Source organism: Seriola dumerili, unplaced genomic scaffold, assembly GCF_002260705.1.
Source record: "Seriola dumerili isolate Sdu_G_001 unplaced genomic scaffold, Sdu_1.0 BDQW01000025.1, whole genome shotgun sequence".
Classification (NCBI taxonomy): Eukaryota; Metazoa; Chordata; class Actinopteri; order Carangiformes; family Carangidae; genus Seriola; species Seriola dumerili.
Window position 1 is genome coordinate 8,360,539 of NW_019174280.1, and position 21,411 is coordinate 8,381,949.

Genomic DNA, 21,411 nt, shown 5'->3' on the forward strand with positions numbered 1-21,411 from the left:
GTTTATTGTAGTTGAACATTAATCTTTTGGAGTTTCCTCAGCAGACTTAGACTTCACCATACAGTGCTCCTTCCACCATATTTCCCTTTTGAGCCAAGAGACTGCACCCCTGCACCTAAACCATCGTAAATATCATAAAACTAAAATATAAAAGTGTTTTAATGACTCACACCTAGACCTGTCATTAAATAGCCATGCAGGACTAATAACTGAGCCATTACTGTAAAGGCAATTCACTGTGAATTAGCAATGGACTTCTGCCAACATACAAATCTAATGCTTAAATCATCAGGGAAAGATGGGCCTTTAGAAACGTTTCTGGATTAGTAGCCTGGTTTGGATATTATAAACATAATATAAACAAAATTATTTTCATTAATTTTATACCAGCGCTGTGTATCATCATTTAATCATTTACAATACTTTGGCCTTAATTTTACTTTCTGCAATGTTCAACAGAAATACCACAGCACTAGTTATTGGGAAGGTGCATTTCTACAAACTGCCAAATTGCTGTCATTTGTCCAGTTATGTGTAATGTACAGTGTAGCGTTATTTAGCTGATATTTTTAACAAAATCATTTCGTTTTTTATCGAGTGATTCAACCTAACACTACTGCATAACACTACTAACTTTACTAATCATTTACTACTAACTAACGTGGTTTTTCCCTCTCCTCTAATGCCACAGAGATACACAGCAAAACACCATTTAAAGTACCTGAAATCTGCGCCTAAAGTCTTCGGTCGTGGACCTATTTGAGTGACTATAAATTTAATTTCATGTGGGTGTTAACACTTAAATATCTTGCGCATCCATGTGTGTTTACATTTGCTGTCACTGGAGCAGCTCCATACAGGAGCGCCTTCCGATGAGAAGCGGGATTAATGTCATGGTTGCTTGGTTTCATTGGAAGAGCTTTGTTTATATTCACTCACTGTCACTGTCCTGAGGAAACCCTGCACCTATATACACCAGGTATGAGTTCAGTTATCTGAAATTAATAACAACTGCTCGACTGTTAATACATTAATGCCTTTTTATTTTACATATTTCACAGTTCATTGTGAGTGTCGGCACTTGGTCTCGTGAATAACGTGAAAATATGTGTGGCACAGTCCTTTTTTAGAGGGCAATATGTTTAATTTCATAATTAACCCATGGTGGCCCTTTAACTATAGAAGCTCTGCCCTGATTATTGAATTAATTTTTAATGCCCTGCCATGCTCTGAGTCCGCAGTAACTGATGCTTTTATGTGTGTGTCAGTTTGAAATGGCAATAAGAAGTGGGACAAACCCTCTCTGCTCTTCTTGTTAGAAACGAGAAAAACATATTCACCACACGCTCTTCTTGTAGTGTGACTGGCCTCTGCTTTCACCAATACATACTAGTGAATAAGAGTTAACAATCACTGTACTTTATATGACTCAACTAAACCATCAGTGCATTACAATCACTAACCTTGCATGAAAGTTTAATGTGTGTTTTTTTTTTATTTTTTATGTTTTTAGGTAGTAAATCAAATAAATCACTATAGAGGATTTCTAATTGAATGTTAAGTGTTTTTGTGAACTGATTTTCTTTTTCAAAATGTTCTGACATATGCTGCATACGCTGGTTTAAAGTACAGTTGTAACAGCTGCTACTTAGTGTCTCTTGTTGTTATAATTTCTACAGTAAATCACCGCATGAGCAAACGAAGGCTCTAAACTATAAATTAAAGTGATATTTCTCGCACAATCAAACAGTGTTTTCAGCATGAAACATTCAGACTCTGCAGACTGGAGAAGTAGCTGCTGAAAATTGTAGTTTCCTTCTCCACAGAGAATAGAGGCTGCGTCAGTGATGATTCACAGTGATTGCAACTGATTCTATCATATCCAAAGTCTGAAAATGTATCCTGAAATCCTTCCAGTGTAAACAGCTTCTCCACTGTCCATCCTCTCTCTTCAGTTTGCTCAATAAGTTCCTCTATAAACAAAAACCAGTCTAACAGCTTTACATTTCTGTTCACCTCTCTTTATCTTCACTAAATGTGACAGTTAACTATCAAACTTTTCTACTCAGCTCTGCTCCATTTTATAAAGGGAAGTACATACAGAAATCCTCCTGGCCCCAAACCTTCTAGTCAAACAAAATGTTGAGTTTAGCCCAGTCTCTGAAATCTTGAATTAATATATGTATATATATAGATATATCTATATATATATAGATATATATATATTGAAAACTGTGAAGACTGGTTGAACAGATCACCTCCACATCCTCACCTTTCAGCACCCCAACTCCCTGCACTGGTGCTGAATATTGTCGTTGGTTGGTAAACCATCTGCTGTAGATATCATTCAATATGAGCATCATTCCTGTGGTTACTGGGAATATGAATGTTAAGAACATGCTGAGCGTAAGGATGTACAGCAGAGGACGTTTCTGTGAACGTGTGCTGCTGCTGCTGCTGCTGCTTTTCAAGTCCACACAGAATGTAGATTTTGGGTTTGAGTGTCAGTTTAAACACAAAATGTTATTTACACTTTCCACTGATAACCCCCTATTTCCCTCCTGTGGACTAATCAATAGCAACAATTTGATTTCTGAGGTTTACAGCTTTAGCAGAGATGTGTTCTCTTATCAAATCTTCATCATCCACAGTTAAAAAATGTAAATTCTTTTTGAAGACAAATAAAATGCGATTCATGTTTAACGTAATAATAGAACTGATTGGATCAGCTTCCCTAAGAAGTGAATGCTATTGATCATTTGACATCGCACAATGTAACAATCACTTGAGTTGCTTTCCCATGGCACAAAAAGGCTCGGCCCGTAACAGGCACCTTTTGAAGAGTTTGAATTGATATAACTGTGTATTCAACTCTTTCACTGAAGTAAGTGTGTAATTCAGCTCTTTCAGCTTTTCTGGCTTTTATCCCAATTTCTTGCCATTTAAAAAAAAAAAAAAAGTCTGAGGTTTGGATTGGGTAGCAGAGTGGCTGCCTACATTGATGGCAGGTTCTGATTCTTGCAGATTACGTAACATCTGATTAAAATAAAATAAAAAAGAGCCTTTCAAACCCTTCTGGAGCCTGAGTGATGAGATAAGAAAACACTAGTCGAAGCTCCTTATAGGCCAGGTGCACTTAAAACAGCTTAATTTGCCATTTTTGTGGTCAAACTGAAAGACAAAATAAAAGTCAGTAACTGGTGAGTTAGAAATATTAGCAGTAAATAAATGATTCCTATTTAATTTTAAAGATATGTTGACTTAATGTGTCGGATCAGTGCCAAACACTGTCAACAGGCAGGATCTGAAATGATGAAGTCTGGCGTACATAGCGAGTGCATTTTAATAAGGTGCAGTAACATAAGGCAGCAGAGCAGGATAAGGGAGCGGCAGTGTGGACATAACTGTAACGGTATGACAAGCAACACCCAGAAGTTTTCTATCCTGGGAGAGACATGTGTTGGTAGGGTGCAGACAATTTAATCAGCGCTGCCACTGCCTCTCTTTTTCTCTGATGAGGGCATGCTTTATGTCAAAACATTAATGGCTGCATCTTATTAAACAAACTGATTATAAACCGTGTGCTCCAGCCCTCTTCACTCCAGATCCTGCCTCATTCTTATTCCGCTGTCAATCGGCACTATACTCTTTCACATGTAATGGATTACATTATCACAAGCCTGAGTAATCTGTCCAGTGCCTCTCCACCCTCAAACTCAGTAAGCAGTGGGGAAAAGAAAGTACTATACTGACTAATTTAAGCTACTTGCACTTTACTTGGGTACATCCATTTCCTGCTGCTTCACACTTCTCTACTACACTTAAGAGGGAAATATTTTATTTTATTTCTTTGACAGCTATAGTTACTAGTTACTTTGCAGAAAAATATACATAGAAAATGAATGGAGGTCCATGTAGCAGTACTTGAGGAAACGGACATCCTGTTCTCTGTATTTATATTAGAAATTTTAGGTTTCAGAAACCTGGGATGAGTTGACTATATTCGAATTTGACTAATTTGACCAAATAAAAATATTCTCACTAGAATTTTGTTAGGAGCATGGAGAAGGCTTTGAAGGAGCATTTAGACTTCTGTGTAATGAAAATGACAGATATGTGTTTAAAAAAGCAATAACTGAATAAGTCAATATGAATAGTCTATATAGAGTAATTACAGAATTTTATACACTATAAAGACAATGAGGAAGTCTCATGATCGCATTATTTACAGAGTATTCTGACCTTATATTGAACCTGATTATATACTACAACCACACATGGTATCTAGGATTAGCACCACTTCCACCAGCTACAACACTTAACTAATGCTTACGTGTCACTGAAATGCTATTTTCATTCACATCAGCAGTTTTATATTTTACTGATAACACGTCTGTATGTTTACTTCAATAAAATTTCGAGGGCATGATTTTTACTTGTAACTTTATAGTGTGATTTTTGCTACTTTTACTTATGTGAAGAGTCTGTGTGTCTCCTCTGCCCCTGTCAGTGTGTGTATTATAGTTGGGCGACATAACACAACAATGCACAATGCAGTTTGTGTGTATTTCCTAGAACTGCTGAGCCATGTTGGTGGTTGAACTTGATCTGTAGCCTAGTTGTTTCATCTGGTTTTCAACTCCAGCTGGCTGTGACCTCCATTTAATGACGAATGTAATACAACATGCATAAATCAGGATGTCAGTTGTTTGTTTTTTTAAAATATACTTTTAAATGAGTTTAACCCTTTAAAGTCTGTCGTCTGTCACAAAGATTGGAGTTTAAGTGAGTTTTGTGCAGGGTTTCTTCCCTTTACATCCAATAACTCACCTGAACTTTGTTAAATGGGGAGCATTTAAAACCCACATGTCACATGCACCACATGGGACCCTGTTGATATCGGTTGTAATGTCTTCCTCCTTGTTCACCCGTCACATGCGTTTCTCCAGACGTGTTTTTACAGGCTGCTGGTAGACTGGTCGTGGTTTGGTCACGACAAATGACAGAGTGAGGCTGTCTGTCTGTCTGTCTGTCGTAGCGGGGGGTGGAGTGAAGGGGAGGGGGGGACAGTAACATCCATCGCCCATGATGTAGCTCCGTGTGTGTTAATGTAGTGGAACCAAGTTACCTCGAATACTGCAAATATTTAGTTTCTTATCCCCGCTTCACAATAAACAGCTGTTTGTCCGTCATTGGAGGACGGGGGTGTCAAGCGAGGCCGGTCCGTATGGCAATTGGTTCAGATTAAGTTTTCTGCAAATCGGTGGAAGCCCAACCAGGAAGAGCAACACACATCTCGCAGGCAGCGCCACCGACCGTCCTCTCTCCACTCCTCCCCAGCTCTCCCAGTTACGGAGCTCTGCCATCGCACCAGTCCGGCTTCACTCCCCCCCCACCCCCCACCCCTCCTCCTCCTCCTCCTCCTCCTCCCCTCCTCCCCTTCACCAGCAGATTTGTTCGACGGTTCCCGGCTGGCAGGAGGAAGCGTGTCGGCGAGTCGTAAGTTACCACCTCGAAATTTTTTGTTGCTATTTCGCCCTGAATGTTTGAAGTTGTTCCGACTGCCCAGCCGTCCAGAGAGGAGCGCAGAACCCATTTTTCGCTTCGTGCACCAGAAGCGATTCGCAGGGGCTGCTGCTACGTGCCATATCCTCCCAGGGCTCAAGTAGGACTATGATCAGAACAGCCACCGTGTCGGTAATGAGGAATCCGTTTAGAAAATGTTAGGCTATCAGGAGGGGTGACTGCCCTTTTTATTTTGCTTGGTGTGTGTATGTGTGTGTGTATTCGGGTAGCCCCCCCCCCTCCCTCTCCAGCCCATATTTAGAGCCTGGCTGGCTACTTCAGATGGGCAAGCTACGTCAAGCTGTACTGTATCCCATCCTACTGTATTCCTCAGCCACTGTGTGTGTAGTATAAATGTATGCATTTAGGTATGCGTGTTTGCGGATGGTGTTGTAGATCGAGCCCAAGGCTGCGGTGCAAGTCTAAGAAGAAAAGAAGGAACAGTGACCTAATGTTTGAAATTCTTGCAGTCTTTTATCTCCTCATGATAAACCTCAACATGCCAGCGCCTCGTGTTCAACCTGCCTGTCACCAGCTGTGACATGGAAAATGTAAATGAAGAGCCCTCTCTCAATCTGATCCCAGCTGGTTATTTATTTTTGATGTGTGTCTTTGAGCCGGTGTGCTGGCTCTACCTGAAAGTTCAAAGCAGAAACACTTAAAAAACCAAGTGGATGGTGTATTAATTACAGGTGTAATATCGGCTGATGACGCGTCCGTGATTGTTGCATGCACAGCCATTGTTACCATGTGATCTGGAGCAGAGTTTGAGCTTTATTCTGCAAGGTGTCTCTCATGTTGCTTATTGGTTGGCTAATGCAGTGTTTCCTGAACATGACTGGCTTGTGACCCTTTCCAATGAGGCACTGTGACCCCTTGTTGTATGAGTTGTGAAAGGTGAAGCCAAAAAGTGATCTGTCCTCGTCAGATATGTCTTGTTTGAAGGATTTTTAGAGGGTCACAAAGGGGAAAATGTTCGGTATTTCACAAGAAAAGGAAACAAATGAGGGACTGTACGAAAATTATTTGCGGAGAGAGGAATCTAAAATAAGAGGGTGCGTTGTGTATTTTAAGTTTTTTGATCAAGGCAGGGTAGGCTATATATTGGGGGATGGAAGGTGTTTCAACTATTTTTCAACGCATAATTATATATATATATATTTAATTCACTCTGGGGTGAAAATATTGCACTGTTAAATTCACAAACAGTTTTGGTGCCCGGGTCTGGTTCACTCATTCAGTGGCTGTTATAGGCCTGACCATTAAGCTGCTTTTAATTCAAAATAATAATAGTGGTTGTATTTTAACTATTTTGTTATGGTTGCCATGGATATATTAGTTTTAGAAATTGAGGGAAGGGGGTCCAAGCAAAATGTCAATGACACTGCGGAAGCTCTTGCTTTTGTTGTAAAATAAAACATTTGATTGAGCTCACCTCATCACCTGAATAACATTGGTACAGTGCCTTAGAGAAAGTTAAAAAAAAAAACATGGTAACGCTTTATTTTAACCCCCGACTTATGAGTTATAAGCAGTACACTTATAACACACTGCAATGTAATTGTAGTCAGATATAAAGACTTTTAAATAGTGTTTATTATTGTAACTACAGCATTCATTACTGGTCTATTAACAGTTAATGAATGTTTGGTAACACTGTATAACACAGTTGTAATCATATATATGATATACAATAGTTGTGAATACCGTTATGAACCGGCCTGTGATTGAATTTTACTCTATAGTTTTGGTGCCATTCTCAGGGTGATAAATCTTTTGTAGGCATTTTATAATAAATAACAATTCCAGGATAAACACTTTAAAATGTGCCGTACATGTGTACAAACAGTTAACAAATGCCTTACAACACACTGTATATTGTTATAATCCAATATATAGCTATCATTTAATTATTATTCATGATAAACACATAGAATGGATTTATCACCCTGAAAATGGAGCTAAAAAAAGTGAAACTATCTACTAGAATTAAAGTCACTCGCAGTGAGTTAAGAAATGCATTTGAAGCCACTGAAGACAGGATTATATTTATAGGCCTAGAACTATGTTTCACTGTGTTAACAAACATTCTCTAACTGTTTATACACCAGTTATGGATGATTTATATGAAGCGTTACTGTTGTTACCAAAACCATAAATAAACACTTAAAACATCTGTTTGCAACACATCTCCGTCGTAGTATCTTTATAAATGTCATAGTGTCTTATAAAACATTATTAATTGTTCATGTAGTGCTCCTCAATGTAAAATAAGGGAATTAAAATGCAGTTTTACCACAAAAATACCCGGTTTTCAGTATCAGATGATCTCTCTCATCTCTTATTGAACTCCTTAGATTTATCTTGACACCATGGGGAGGTCCCAAGCCACCGTTTGGAAACCATTAGGTTAATACATTAAACTTGTGGCCTGTTATCACAAATAGGCCTACATGTTTGTGTACTACTTTCAAAGTGACTTGCAATGTGTTTGTCATATTCACATTTGTGTTTGGAGTGACTGCTTTGTGTTGCGTGACACATTATTGTTTCTGTACGTCTAAACTAAGAGACTTACTAAAATTGAATTGCAATTTTAGAGGAGACAAAAGATAAAAGTAAGAATTGAATTTCAATTGTGTGTCCTGGTGCTGTTGAATCATTATTTAAATCCGTGTGGGTTGCTGTTTTGCTCACATATTCTCCAGAGTCTTTAGAGATCTTGCAAGTCTTATCATAAAAAAGGATCCTGGTGAGCCTGCTGTTTGATGCTCTAAGAGGAACTGATGATCTGTTTTCTAACCAATTAGAGACGGAGCGCAGGGCCATTGATCTTCCTATAAATGTGAAATTACTTCCTGAGGATCACCAGGCCTAACTGTTCTTAAAGAGCCAAATTGCCGTTTGGCAAGAGCGTTGCCACTGAGATAATATCTTACAGGTTATTTCTTTCAGCGTTCCCCCACCTACACTTCCCAGCAGTGACCCAGCTTTGTATCAAGGCTTTTGAAGTGGGGCAGTTTCGAGTAGAAAATATTGTTTGGATGTCAGTGAGCTACTTTAAACCAACATACGAATACAGACTTCGATTGTTAAATATGAAGTGAAAACACCTCTGAATGAATTTTTTTGGTTCCCATCAGGTATTGAATTTCATTCCCAGTCGGCAAGGTCACACTATGAAACTGATTATATCTTGTCTGTGACAGGGCAAAGACGAGATGAGGAATCATGCATCTCCGAGCAGATCAATATCAAAACCAAGTTAGATTGTTGTTTGTTTGTTCGAAGGTATAAAAGCAATTAGTCATATTTTAAATCTTTTTAGTCTTTCTCGAGCTGGATTGTATTAAAGTAATTTGGCATTTTCTGGTTCCTCCCATTTAAGTTTTTGTCCAGTTTATACACAATTATATTCAGGCTCAATAAGAAATCACAACTAATGTGAGGATGCGTCAATTTTCATTAACCCTGGAGCTAAACTTGTATTGGCTATTGCCAGGATCACCCACACATGGGCCGCCTTCACACTGCACAAGCCAAGTCAGACTGGGGCAGACAAAGTCAAACATGTTTGAAAAATCTTTTCGAGCTTCGGTTGTAAATGAGTCGTCAGTTGAGCCAAAATCTCCGTACTTGAATGTGTTCAAACTGCAGAGAAATCTGCATCAGGCGTCTCAGTGCCACATACGGCCTCGCTAGTCTGAACAGATGCCCTGGCCTGTAAATCCTGAAGTACAACTCCAAGTAGAACGAATTAGAAAAGATTAAAAAGCTTCCTATAATAAGACACGGGACGATTGTTTTTTCAGGTGATAGATTGATAGCATTGATATGATCTATATTATAAGGTCAATTGAGAAAAATGTTACAACTTAACAAACTGAAAGAGATAAGAAAACACAAATATGCATGTCAATAGTCTTTAAGGGAGGAATTTCATTAACTGATTATAGCTAATTATGGGAAGTAATCGGCCGGGACAAGAAGCTCATGTGAGTTTGGGAAAAAAAACAAAAACTCAATTTGATTTAGAAAATGAAAGTTGAAAGATATAATTCTATTTGTTGTTTTCTTTGTGGTGCAGAGTTTACTGTATGTACAGTTGTAGATGCAGATCTTAGTCTCGGAGAGATTACCCATCTCATTAGGCAGACAATAAATCTTTATGACCTCCAATGTAAAAATACACAGCTTTACCTTTTTATTCTTTTGTTGTTTATGTTTTTTTTTTTTTTTTTTCTTTATGTGTTTCACAAAAACTCCCAAGCTAGTTGTTTGCTGCTGATTGTAAGCTTAATTGCTAAACGATTTCACAATGAGCTATGGGAATATTTATGTTGTAACATACAGTAGATGAATGAATGAGATTCTCTTCCTCTACGTAACACGGACATTGAGTAATTTGAAGCCATGAAATTAAAGAGCTGAAAATGTCACTAGGTTTAAATAGGCATTTAGTTGGCTTGTTTATATGTCTTATTTTCCTCTGTGGAGTTTAATGTTGTCGTGAAGCCTTTTTGACATTTTCCTTTCAGACTAAACATTTCAGACTAAACAATTGGCCTTAACAAGCTGTTATTTGCATGCTGTGTGCACACTAGGTGATAAGGCAACGAGCGCGGTGAATGAATGACAGAGTGCATCGGTTTCCTCAATGCAACATAAAACACAAACACAAACACAAACACAAACACACACACACACACACACACATATATATATATATATATATATTGAGAGGAAAAGAGAAACAGGTGTGAAGTAGCTGGAGCTATTGATCACGGCTGAATTCGCTCATCAGTAAGCTTCTTCGTGTATTGAATCAGATGTTGCTTAAATCTAAGCTGAAGGCTTATGTAAGATCATCAATGTCTCTGTTGTGGTTGTGTCTTTTTGGTTTTATTTTCTTTGTGCCTCAGTACTTTCCACATCACAGAAAATCTTCCAGCTTTGTCTAGTTTTAAGTCATGTCAACAAAAAAATGTTTGAGATAATGTTAATGGTCCCTGCTTGGTTCTTGATACCGCTGTCTGCTCTGACCGTCAGTCATGCTCTGATCAGTCATTCGGGCCAAATCTGTGGTGCCTGCTGACGTTAACAGCTTCTGTGTGATTTATAAATAACAGAAGGTACAAAAGATGTTGTAAGATGTCGAACATGTGTATTGTTGAGACAGCTTGTTTTGTGATTAACTGTATCAGTGATTGGTTGTTGTTCTCTAGATTGTGAGGACATGGTGAAACTAGGACAAACTAGAGTTTTTACCACTTGTTGGTCTGTTATCTCTAGGTCCTGTGGAGAAGCATGTGATGACTCACGCAAGGCAGAAGGGTTCCCTCAGGCAGAGCCGCAGCAGTGCTGAGTGGTGGGACAACTGTCCTCTTTGGCCACATGGTGGCACTATGGGTGGCGCCTGGCCTGAGCGCTCACTACGATTCGGCAGGACAAAGAAGATAGGTGAGATCATCAAACAAGGCAAAGACATGGCCAAAAAGATGACCCACAAGAGAGGGCGAAAAGAAAAAAAATCCAATCAGAACAGAAAACTTGACCGGCGGCGTGACAAGAAACGGGACAGGAAGTTGTATCCCTTGCGGGGGAGGGCTGGGGGTTCAGGCGAGGAAGGGCTCAGCTGCCATGTCCTCCTCACCCGATTGGAGGAAAGCATCCGTAAAAAGGAGAATCCTGAAGAAAGGGAAGGAAACAACGCACGCCGACATTTATCCCGGAAAGCAAAACCCAAAAAAGGGAAAAGCAATGAGAGAAGAGAGTCAAAGACATCACCAAAAAACAAATCAAAGTCAGTCAGCCCAAGTCATGGTGAGTGTATTCATGTCTCACAACCACGCAAGCGCCGACTAGCCTCTCTCAATGCTGAGGCAGTGAACAGTCTACTGCTTGAAAGAGCGACTGACCCTCAGCCAGCAGCGAAACAGGCCAGGAGGCAGGAAGAACCCACAAATGGAGGGGGTTCCCCGGATGCAGACCCAGCCAGAAGTGGTGTCCCTGGAGGTCTGAAGGCTTCACGTGGCAACATCAGTAAAGTCTCCACGTCTCACAGACTTGAACTGTGCCAAAGCTCTAAGCCAGTCAAGAAGGCCAAAGTCAACCGAGGTGATGAGAGCAGGGGGATGAGTCAGGAGAGTCTGGATGCCCCCGCTCCCAGACGATTGGCTGGACTAAACGCTGCAGCCCTGCTGAAGTTAACCAGCTCCTCTGCTACCAGTAAGCAGAGAGTAAAGGCTGCACCCACAGCTACTATCACATCAGACTGCAAGGCTCCAGCTGCAGTCTCAACCCCAAAACAGCACACCAGAGTCAAACTCAAACACAAGGGGCGATCACAAAAGCAGAAGGGGAAAAAGGCCCCTCCCCTGCACAGTGGCTGCACAGCCTGCAAGAAGAAGGCAGACTTTGAGCCCAAAGTGGAGTGGGAGCCCGGCAGCTGCACCCATAGACTGACCAAACCAGGCTACCAGTCACGCAGCATGCTAGCGTACCCGCTGAAGCAAGTGAAGGAGGAGCAGCTGGAGACCGAACTGAGCCCATACTACTGCTGTCCCCCAGAGGGCTCAGTGGAATACTGCCACCGCTTGGCCTTCTTCCTGGGCCAGCAGCCCTACGGAGAATCAGACGATCAGCCTCTTAACACAGCCATGACCCCTGTGAAGCGCGAGTGCCTCGTAACCTCACCGTCCCTGACACATTCCCACCCGCATACGGCCCTGGCCCTCAGCCCCCACCCCTGCCTCTGCACTGCTGACCACTGCTTCTCCAGCTACTACGTGCACATCGCCCACCCGACACACACTGGAACGACGTCACCAACCCTGGGCTCGCGACCTCTGAACTTTGCCCCTTCCAGTTTGTGCCCTAATCGGATGACTGGCTCCAAGCTGCTGGACCCGCGGGTGTCCCACGCCTCAGGGCTGACTCACCCCGCCTACTGCAACTCTGTGGCTTCGCCCTGTTATGGTGACGCCTGCGGGATTAGTGGCTACACCTACAGAGCCATGCCTCCCGTCACCAGCAGGGGTTGTTCTTTCAGCACAGGATGCACTGGATGTACACACGGCATCAAAACAGGTGAGTGAAAAATAGAGACTTTCAGCTGGAGCAAAGCGTTTAAACCCTCTCAGGGTTTTAATTGGAAAAAAAAAAAGAAGATATAATTCAAATAAAGACAGTAACCGAAGGCCAAAGGAGCTGATGCGAACCCCCCCCCCCCATTGATATCAAGTTCATTGTTATTTTGCTGCTCTGGTTCACTCATCTAAAGCCTTCTGTATAGCTATTATTATGAAAGAAACCCTTATCCCAGTGTTATGCTTGGATCGAGTTATTACTTAAAGAACTTAAGATTCCTTTGTTGTTCAATTTGTGCCTCAAGCTAGTTGTGTGGCCCAGCAAGTGTGAACATTTCTGTTTTTTGTTGTCTGTTTTTGTTGGTATGAGCTTTGAAAGTGTCCATAGCCTGAAGCTCTGACTTAATTACTTCTTGATAAGGAGGCGCATATGTAAAGTTTTCTGTAGCATCAGTGTTATATATATAAAGGGCCTGATGAATAAGATAAGAGAGGCAGGTTGTTTGTAAGCTCATCTGCAGGGGAACCAGGCAATTTTCTCATTTTAAGGTTAGAGTAATGTTTGCTGAACAACAGCACAGGATCACCTACTTCAATTTTACTGTCATGAGCTAACACTAGCCACCATTAGCTACTGGTCATACCAGACCAAGTAAGGCTGCAGCAGCAGAACACCTGGGCGTATTGATTTATGATGAAATCAGCTTTTCATCTCATCTGTAAGACTGTATTATTTCATCTTTCAACATTTACAGTGTCTCACTTTAAGTGTGATTTCCTTGCTGTATTATTTAAAAGTGTTACTTTTACCCTTTACTTTTCCAGAGGGTTACTCCTCCCCTCAGGGTGACCACAGCCCGTCTCTTCTGGTTCCCCCCTCCCTGCCCATCTCCAGCTGCCCTCTATCCAGCGTGCCCACATCCACCCAGACTAAACCCCACCTGCTGACTCCCCTGTCGGGGCGAGACCAGCCCCAGGCCAGGTTAAAGCTGGCCAGGGAATGCCCACAGAGCACCAAGCCCTCCAACGGCTCCCTGTCAATGGGCCGCACACGGCTGCCTCAGAAACAGCCGTCACCTGTGCCAAGCCTCAGCAGCAACAAGCAAAAGAAAGTCAGCCGCAGACGTGCCACCAACGGCTGGCGGCCCGTTGGAATTCCTACAGAGAGGGAGGTCTTCATTGCGGTACGTTATGTGTGAGTGTGTCTGTGTACAGTGAAGATGAGCTGCGGATCAGAGAGCTTCTTGTCTGGTTGTCTCTCTAGTTAGACTTACTCTCTTGTTTACCACTACCTAATAAAACCCTGGTAGTAGAAACCTCAGCGTCCTCGCTGCTGACTGGCAGAAAGGGAAAAAAAAAAAAATCAGCTCTTGGGGGGGAAAAGATAATTGTGTTTTGACCACACAGTTTTGTGTGACAGATTCCTTTTTGTCTTTATAATGAGAATTATATCCGTCCTTGTCGGTGTGTACGTGTGCATGTGTATGTGTCTGTCTCAGGGAGAGGATGAGACGGCCCTCCGGCAGTGTTATGAAGGAGTCGAGAGGGATGGTGAAGTGATTCATGTCAGAGACACCGTGCTGCTACGATCGGGCCCCAGGAAGAAATCCCTTCCATATGTTGCCAAGATATCAGCGCTTTGGGAGGACCCCAAAACAGGTAAAGGAGATGAGGAGGAGGAGATCACTGTAAGATACGATGGATTGTGTGCATGGATGGATGGATAAAGGAACATATGGCCAAGGTTGTTTACCTGTACCTAATGTGTGTCTCAATTTGCTGCCTCAGGAGAGCTGATGATGAGTCTTTTCTGGTACTACCGACCTGAGCACACCCAGGGAGGCCGAGATCCCAGCGCACACTGTGAGGTGAGGCTTGAATGGAACGGGGCAAAGATTTGATTTTTCCCAGTGGTTAAATGACAGTTGTGCAGGAAAACGGTAACGGGCCACTGAAAACCTCTGTGTGTTTGTGTGTGTGTGTGTGTGTGTCTGTGTTCGTGTCCGTGTCCGTGTCCGTGTCCGTTCTCTTAAACACAAATAATTTTAACTGTAATTAAACATTAAACAAATATGTGTTTATTAATTTAATTAACACAAAATGATTTAATTAGTGTTGTCTCAGACTTTTATTGATACCCAAAGGTGCAATATTACAAAAATAACACATTATGAAAAAACTAATCATATAAATAAATAAATAAATACAGTCAAAATATAGAATAAAAACTGGAATAATTGATACATTTTAAAAATTCAGCTCATTATTATGAAATGTTATTTCCTCCTGCTTCCTTTCACAATAGCCGATTATGATGCAAGTTATTTTTATTCAGTTGCTGCAGTTGTGATTTAAAAATACCCTCTTTTTTTTTTACAGCGCCATTTTCCCACAATGGATATTTTATTTCATAATCTCACTGAAGTCTTTGTCAGTCAAGACAAACTGAGGCAGTGATCTAAAATCTACAATAAACCTTTATTGTGAAAAGACTCTGGATAAACAAAACCTTTCATAGTAATAAGCTGAGTTTTGACAGTATCTTGGATTGTATAATATATTCAATATTTTGCTTGTATTTATTGATATGATAACTTAACTCACTCTCCACAGGTGTTTCACAGAAAATATTGGCATTTAAAATTTTAAGCTAACATATCCAGATAGTGGGAGTCCAATTATACTGAACACATAAGAAAAATAAAGACAAATAATAATTTCACTTTCACTGCGTCTTGATAAAGAGTTGGCTTCCTTTCTTCATGTCTAAGATTGTGGTAACATTTCCTCCTGCTGCAGCTGCTTATATAATGTTTTAGAAACAATTTAAAGTTATACCATGTGAAATTCTTAAAACTGTTGTAAAGACATTTAATTCGTTAGGGTCCTGATATGAGTAATGTGCAAGGAGCTGAACAAAACTGGCATCTATGCACAAATATTTGACACCGACTTTCTGCTGGAGACATCATTATCTTTCCCTCAGTAGACCTGGAGCTGTCGATAGCTGGTTAGCGCCTCAGCGTAACCACGACACCAGATGATGATACTTCTGCCACCTCAGTCTCAGTCTAAGAGAGGAGAAAAATTTCACCGTTAGAAAGTGAACACTCTTCGTGTGTCTGTTCACGATGGATGTTTAGAGCATGTCTTGAGCAGAGCAGGATTTCTGTGTGTGTGTGTGTGTGTGTGTGTGTGTGCGCGTGCGCGTGCGTGCGTGCGTGCGTGCGTGCGTGCGTGCGTGCGTGTGTGATGGCACACGCGGTAGAAACACAGGCACAGTCCTATTCTACATGAACAATTACGAGTCCCTCTGTGCTCACAGTCGAAAGGCGTTGTCATTTCTTCAGCCCTCAGCCTCCACAATAGGAAACACTTGTGATGATGTGACATTGTACACCCACTGTTTGTTTCAGAATGAGATTTTTGCCTCTCGGCATCAGGATGAAAATAGTGTGGCCTGCATAGAAGACAGATGCTACGTTCTCCCACTAGCCCAGTACTGTAGGTAAGTACACAAACTCTCACACACACACACACACACACACACACACACACACACTCACACAGAGAAACAGACAACAGCAGTAGTCGTTAGCAGTAAGTCTATTCAGAAGATTTGCTGTCTTTCCTTTTAATTAACACCTCAGCTTCTGAGATATGCGGAAGCCTGTTTTTCTGCCTTTATCACACATCGGTGACACTGCAACTGTAAATTAATTTGAGGGAACACTTGGCCATGAACATTTGCCTAGACATCGTTTGAAAATATCAGTTTCAAGTTCAGTTGCTTGTACTGTTGAAATAACTGTACAGTAGCATAATGCTATATTTAATTTATGCTTGATTTCACAGCAGGTAGTTGAGACTGAGAGTATCACCCTTTTTGATTTTTTTTTTTCCCCCTCCTTTTTCCTTTCCTAGATTTTGTGCCTTGGTGAAGCGGCGTGCCGAAGGCGCCCCACCTGGCAGTGCCAGCATGGTGCCCTGCCGCCCCGACTTCGCCCCCCCTTCCCACCGTTGTGTGCCCATAGACGTCGACCCTGAGCTGGTGTATCTCTGCCGGCACGTCTACGACTTCCGCTACGGACGCATCCTGAAGAACCTGCAGTAGAGGGTGGAGGGGTTACCGCATCTATGAATTAATCATCACGAAGCTCCCCCTCCTGCTCAGCGGGGGAGCTGGAGGACAGAACTCCCCGGTCTTTTCTGCTGGGGACCTCACGATCAGAGGGAAGGGGGCTGATGGGGGTGGGGCTGGTTTTGGCCAGGGACAGATGACGCAAAAAGTGTTTGAGACACATTATGAAGCACAGATCCCTTTAGTCGAGTACAGAAGGGGTTACAATGTGATAGATTAATCCATCTCAGTCAGAGCACCAATATTTCCTGGTTTGGAAGAGTGAGGAAGGAACTTTTTTTGTTCTTCAGCTTGGATTTTTGGACACAACACTCTGAGGTTACATGGAAGTGTGTGTGTGTGTGTGTGTGTGTGTGTGTGTGTGTGTGTGTGTGTGTGTCCCCTTTGCCTGCCGGGAATGATGAACACCAGGCTGAACTGGGCTACCGTCGGGACCGCGTTTCCCCCACAGCATCTTAGCACAACAATCATGTTTGTTCCATTTGTAAGCCAATGGCTCAGGGATGGTCCGTTGCTAAGGTGCTTCCGGGGGAACACAAGCCTGCACTGTCAGCTCAGTGTTAACGGTGTTCAACCAGCCAGGGCGAAGGAGCAGCTAATGGAGAGTGTCGTCTTATTTCTCCTGATTTGAGTTTGTCTCTGTGTGAGCGTGTGTGTGAAAGAGAGAGTGGGAGAGCGAGTGTTGTCAGTGTGGATAAATGGATAAATGTGATGGTTTTTTAGGAGGCTTTCAGGCAATCAAACCAAACAAGCAGCTTTAGAGGAAGCGGGGCTCTCTCTCTCCCCGTCCTCTCTCCTGTGTGCCACAGCGCACTGACACTGACAGAAACATTTTCATCTCTGCGCAAACTAAAATACTGTACCTGAAGTGGGCATGTGAGACAGATCTTTCCTTACCAAACTCAACTCTAGAGCAGGGCTTCTTCAAGGTGGGGTCAGGACACTAAAAATGGTTCTAAACTGATTCTATTAATGAAAACACACACACATGACAAAAGCCCCAGTGGATCTTCAAACTGGGTTTTCATCTCAGCCACAGCCCCAGTTTGAAGAAGCCTTGTTCTAGAGCGGCTCTTTTGAGGGTCCAATGGAGAGAGGTCTCGCTGTGGAGTGGAGACCCTCCTTGGCCTTGTGAAGGCTTACCAAGGGGAGCGCCGTTGTCCATTGATTTTTGTTTGTTTTGTTTTTTTTGTCATATTTTTTTTTACCTTTGCTGTTCCCTGTGACTTGCCTTATGACTTGCAGGTAGAGCTTTAGGCAGCTAGTCTCACCACATATGACTAGGAAGTGGTAGAATGGGTTTACTGTTCTGTACTGAAGTAGGTTTTTGTTGACGATCGACTGACAGCTGTGACATGATCACTGGAGACGCACATTGGAAATGCACAGGTTAGGGCTGCAACTAATGATGGTTTTCATTATCTGTTCATCGTTCTGTCTATAAAGTGTCACAGAATAATGAGAAGTGGCTGATACAGTTTCTTACAGCCCAACGTGACATTTTCGAGTGTCTTGTTTTTAACCAACAGTTCAAAACCCAAAGATAATCTGTTTTTTTCCATCATGAAAAACGTAAAGTCTTCATATTTAACCGGCTGAAAACATCCTTTTTTGGCTTTTTGCATTATAAATGGCTCAAACAATTATTAGATAATCAAAATGGTTGCAGATTAGTTTCCAGTCAGTCGACTACTTTTTGCAGCTCTATACTGGTTAGAAACACAGTGCACTTTTCATGTTGTCAAGCTGCTGCTCACCATGCGTCCTCAAGTGTCGCACCATCTGGGAAATGTCTATTCTACCCGTTTTAATTCTACACCCACACCGACCCCCCCCCAAGACAAACCAAAGGATGTCACACAAGCCAGAGTCCCCGTCTCCTCCCTCACACTTCTTCTTCTCAGCACTTCTGCCCTCGTCTCCTTGTTATATTGCACTAATCCATTACTTAATTACAACAAACATGTTTTTTTTGTTTTTTGTTCTAGCTACTAATATTTTCCCGGGGGGAACATAGTGTGTATGATTTACGTGTTTGTGTTTCGTCGGGAAGGAAACAGTGAAGATGTCATGGCTGCTTTTGTTGTCAGTGCAAACTGTATATTTCTATTCTTTCACCAGTAGAGGAGTCGGCCAGCGTGTTTGTCATGTTACCTGATGCACAACCTGTTGAATCCCATGGAATATATACAGTATATATATATGTATATATACATATATATATATATATATATATATATATATATATATATATATACATATACATATACATACATGGCTAGAGTCATTCCATTTGATTTTTCAATCAGCTGACATACTTATATAAATATACAGTATATATGTATGTATGTATCCACACTGTTAATGTGATAAGATTTCTAAAAGGCATCTGGATGAGGCCTGACTCGCTGTGCGGAAAAACATAGCACCATGTTAGACGTGTATTTGGATTGAAGATAGGAGGGGGGGAGGGGGGCTGCGGGTGGGAATGTGTGGGGGAGGGTGTTTGATACTTAATTGAGTTGTGGTGGGTTTCAAACCGCACTCTTTCATTGCCTTTTAACCTGCAAGTGTTTTACTGTCACTCAGAAAACGAGTAGTGTCGGAGTGTGTGTACCTTTTTTAGAAACATAAAGAGTACCCGATTGCTTTCCTACGCAGCAAACGCCCTGATCTTCAACATTGGATAAGCCGTAAAAGTTTTTAACACTTTAAAGCCATCTTTAACCTTTCCTCTATTTGAGCAGCGGGACTCCTAACCCAGAACACAAAATCAAATCCTGCTCATTGGGTTTTTTTATTTCTATTAATGCCCAGATTCTTCAAAGAGGTAATATATATTCTCCTACTTTACAATTTCTCCTTATTAAGAATATTTTATTATGTCGATTTCCTAAGATGGCATATGCAATATATTTTTAGACTTACTATTTTTGGAAAATGAACTTAACAAATCAAGAAAAGAATATGCATTATTTTTTATTTTGTTTCAAATTAGTTTTAAATCATCACAGCGTTAATTGAGATTTGACCACATGAAAGAAAGAGGAGAATGAGGGGAGGTGATGCCATCGTCTAACCTGAGGTTGTTGGTCATTAGCAGCGAGAAACTCCCTTCCAGGCAATTTCTAATGAAGTGTACATATCTGAATCCAGGAAGCACCGGGCACTCTTTAAACAAGCAGACAGCCAATGCACAGTGTAGTATTTTTGCAAGATCTGTAATAATTATATTTAAAGTAAGAAAAAAAAATATTTAAATGGAGTAAACAATACAATATATTAAGATTTCAATTTAACTTATTTGGAAATACTGTGTCTAATTGATTAACTATATCCTGTTTCTTTGTGCTCCAGGATTGAAATGAGTTCTGTTTATTTGTAACTTATGAGTTTAGAGATTAAATGATTGAGTGGCGGTTGTTGAGATGTAAATGTTGTTTACTTTCTATCATTTAGTTGTCAGGGGGTGGAGTCCAGACCAACGCACACCCTGGCAGACAGGAGAGCAGGAGTGGTCACAGATCGCAGGCAAACACATTGATCAGATTCCCCTTTAAGATACTTAAAAAGTCAAGACTCACCTGAGACCTGTGGGACTTCTAGCTCTCCTGCCCAACCTGACTGACCTTAAGTGTGGCGTCTGGGAGAATGCCATGGCAACATGGTCACCTGAGCTTGTATTGATTCGTCCTATTAGGAGAGAGACAGAGAGGGTAGACCTGAGACAGGACGAGACGTCTCCTCAGGCCCAGAAGACGAGTTTACCTTCTCTAAATTTAGCTCTATATTATAGAGAGTGGCAGGAATAAGGGACTGTGTGAAAATTACTAGGGAGGGTTGGGCAGTCAGAAAAGGTGGTTTGTGTATTTTTAATTTTAGCTCACTGTGAGTAGTGAGGGTGTTATGGCTTTTTCCTGTGCCAGAATTATATTTTTTCCTTTGTTGTTGGGCAATAATCTTGCATTGCTAAAGTCAATTTTTTGTTATTTTTGCCATAAATATATTATTTTGAGGCAGGGTTTTGCCTACTTTTTAGGGTCCAAAGAAAAAATTGATATTCCTTTTTAAATGGAATTGAATTGCCCAAATTAATTTTCATACAGTCCCTTATTTCAGTCATTAAAGCAGCATGGTTTTCTAGTGGGCTGAGTGGAAATTTAGTAATTTTAATATAATTAATGTGTAATCAAATTAAGGATTGACTGAACAGCTTTTTCCTCCAGCCTAGTCAGCTGGCCACCATTGCCTTTCTCCCAGGTGTGCATTGATGGTGTTTGGCCCCTAGAGGGCAGGAATCCTATGAGTGCAGAATGGTCTCACAGCCATATCCCAGCACTGTTCAACAGTTTCCTCCCCGCGTCCTTTTGCCTTGCACTGTTATCTTTTGGCTACAGAGAGAGATGCAGGAACTTCCTGGAGGTTAAGCGAGCTCAGTAAGGAGGTTGCCATGAGTCATCCTCCCAAGTGCTGGCCAGCCCTGCAAAGAGCATGGACTCGATTGAATGTTATTATTAACTTAATTTCCTAGCAGCCTTTGCATGGACACAGTTGCATCCTCCGTTACCATGATAACTGGGCAGGGCCGGCACTCAGGAGAAGGTACCTCCTTGTGTA

General features: G+C 41.5%; 1 protein-coding gene across 1 annotated transcript; it reads left to right on the forward strand.

Annotated features, from left to right (window-relative positions):
* Positions 1-5,450: 5,450 nt before the first annotated feature.
* Positions 5,451-16,850, forward strand: LOC111216300 (bromo adjacent homology domain-containing 1 protein-like). The gene is made up of 7 exons (XM_022737787.1): positions 5,451-5,499; positions 10,858-12,654; positions 13,479-13,837; positions 14,153-14,312; positions 14,442-14,521; positions 16,070-16,161; positions 16,578-16,850. The coding sequence occupies exons 2-7, from the start codon at positions 10,878-10,880 to the stop codon at positions 16,765-16,767; spliced, it is 2,658 nt and encodes an 885-aa protein (XP_022593508.1). The 5' UTR covers positions 5,451-5,499; positions 10,858-10,877; the 3' UTR covers positions 16,768-16,850.
* Positions 16,851-21,411: the final 4,561 nt, after the last annotated feature.

What these genes read in the sequence shown, in the direction of transcription:
- LOC111216300 (XM_022737787.1), top strand. Translation starts at nt 10,878, where the DNA reads ATGACTCACGCAAGGCAGAAGGGTTCCCTCAGGCAGAGCCGCAGCAGT. An exon ending in TACACACGGCATCAAAACAG is followed by an intron (nt 12,655 to 13,478) that starts GTGAGTGAAAAA and finishes TTACTTTTCCAG; the next exon opens with AGGGTTACTCCTCCCCTCAG. An exon ending in TTGGGAGGACCCCAAAACAG is followed by an intron (nt 14,313 to 14,441) that starts GTAAAGGAGATG and finishes TTGCTGCCTCAG; the next exon opens with GAGAGCTGATGATGAGTCTT.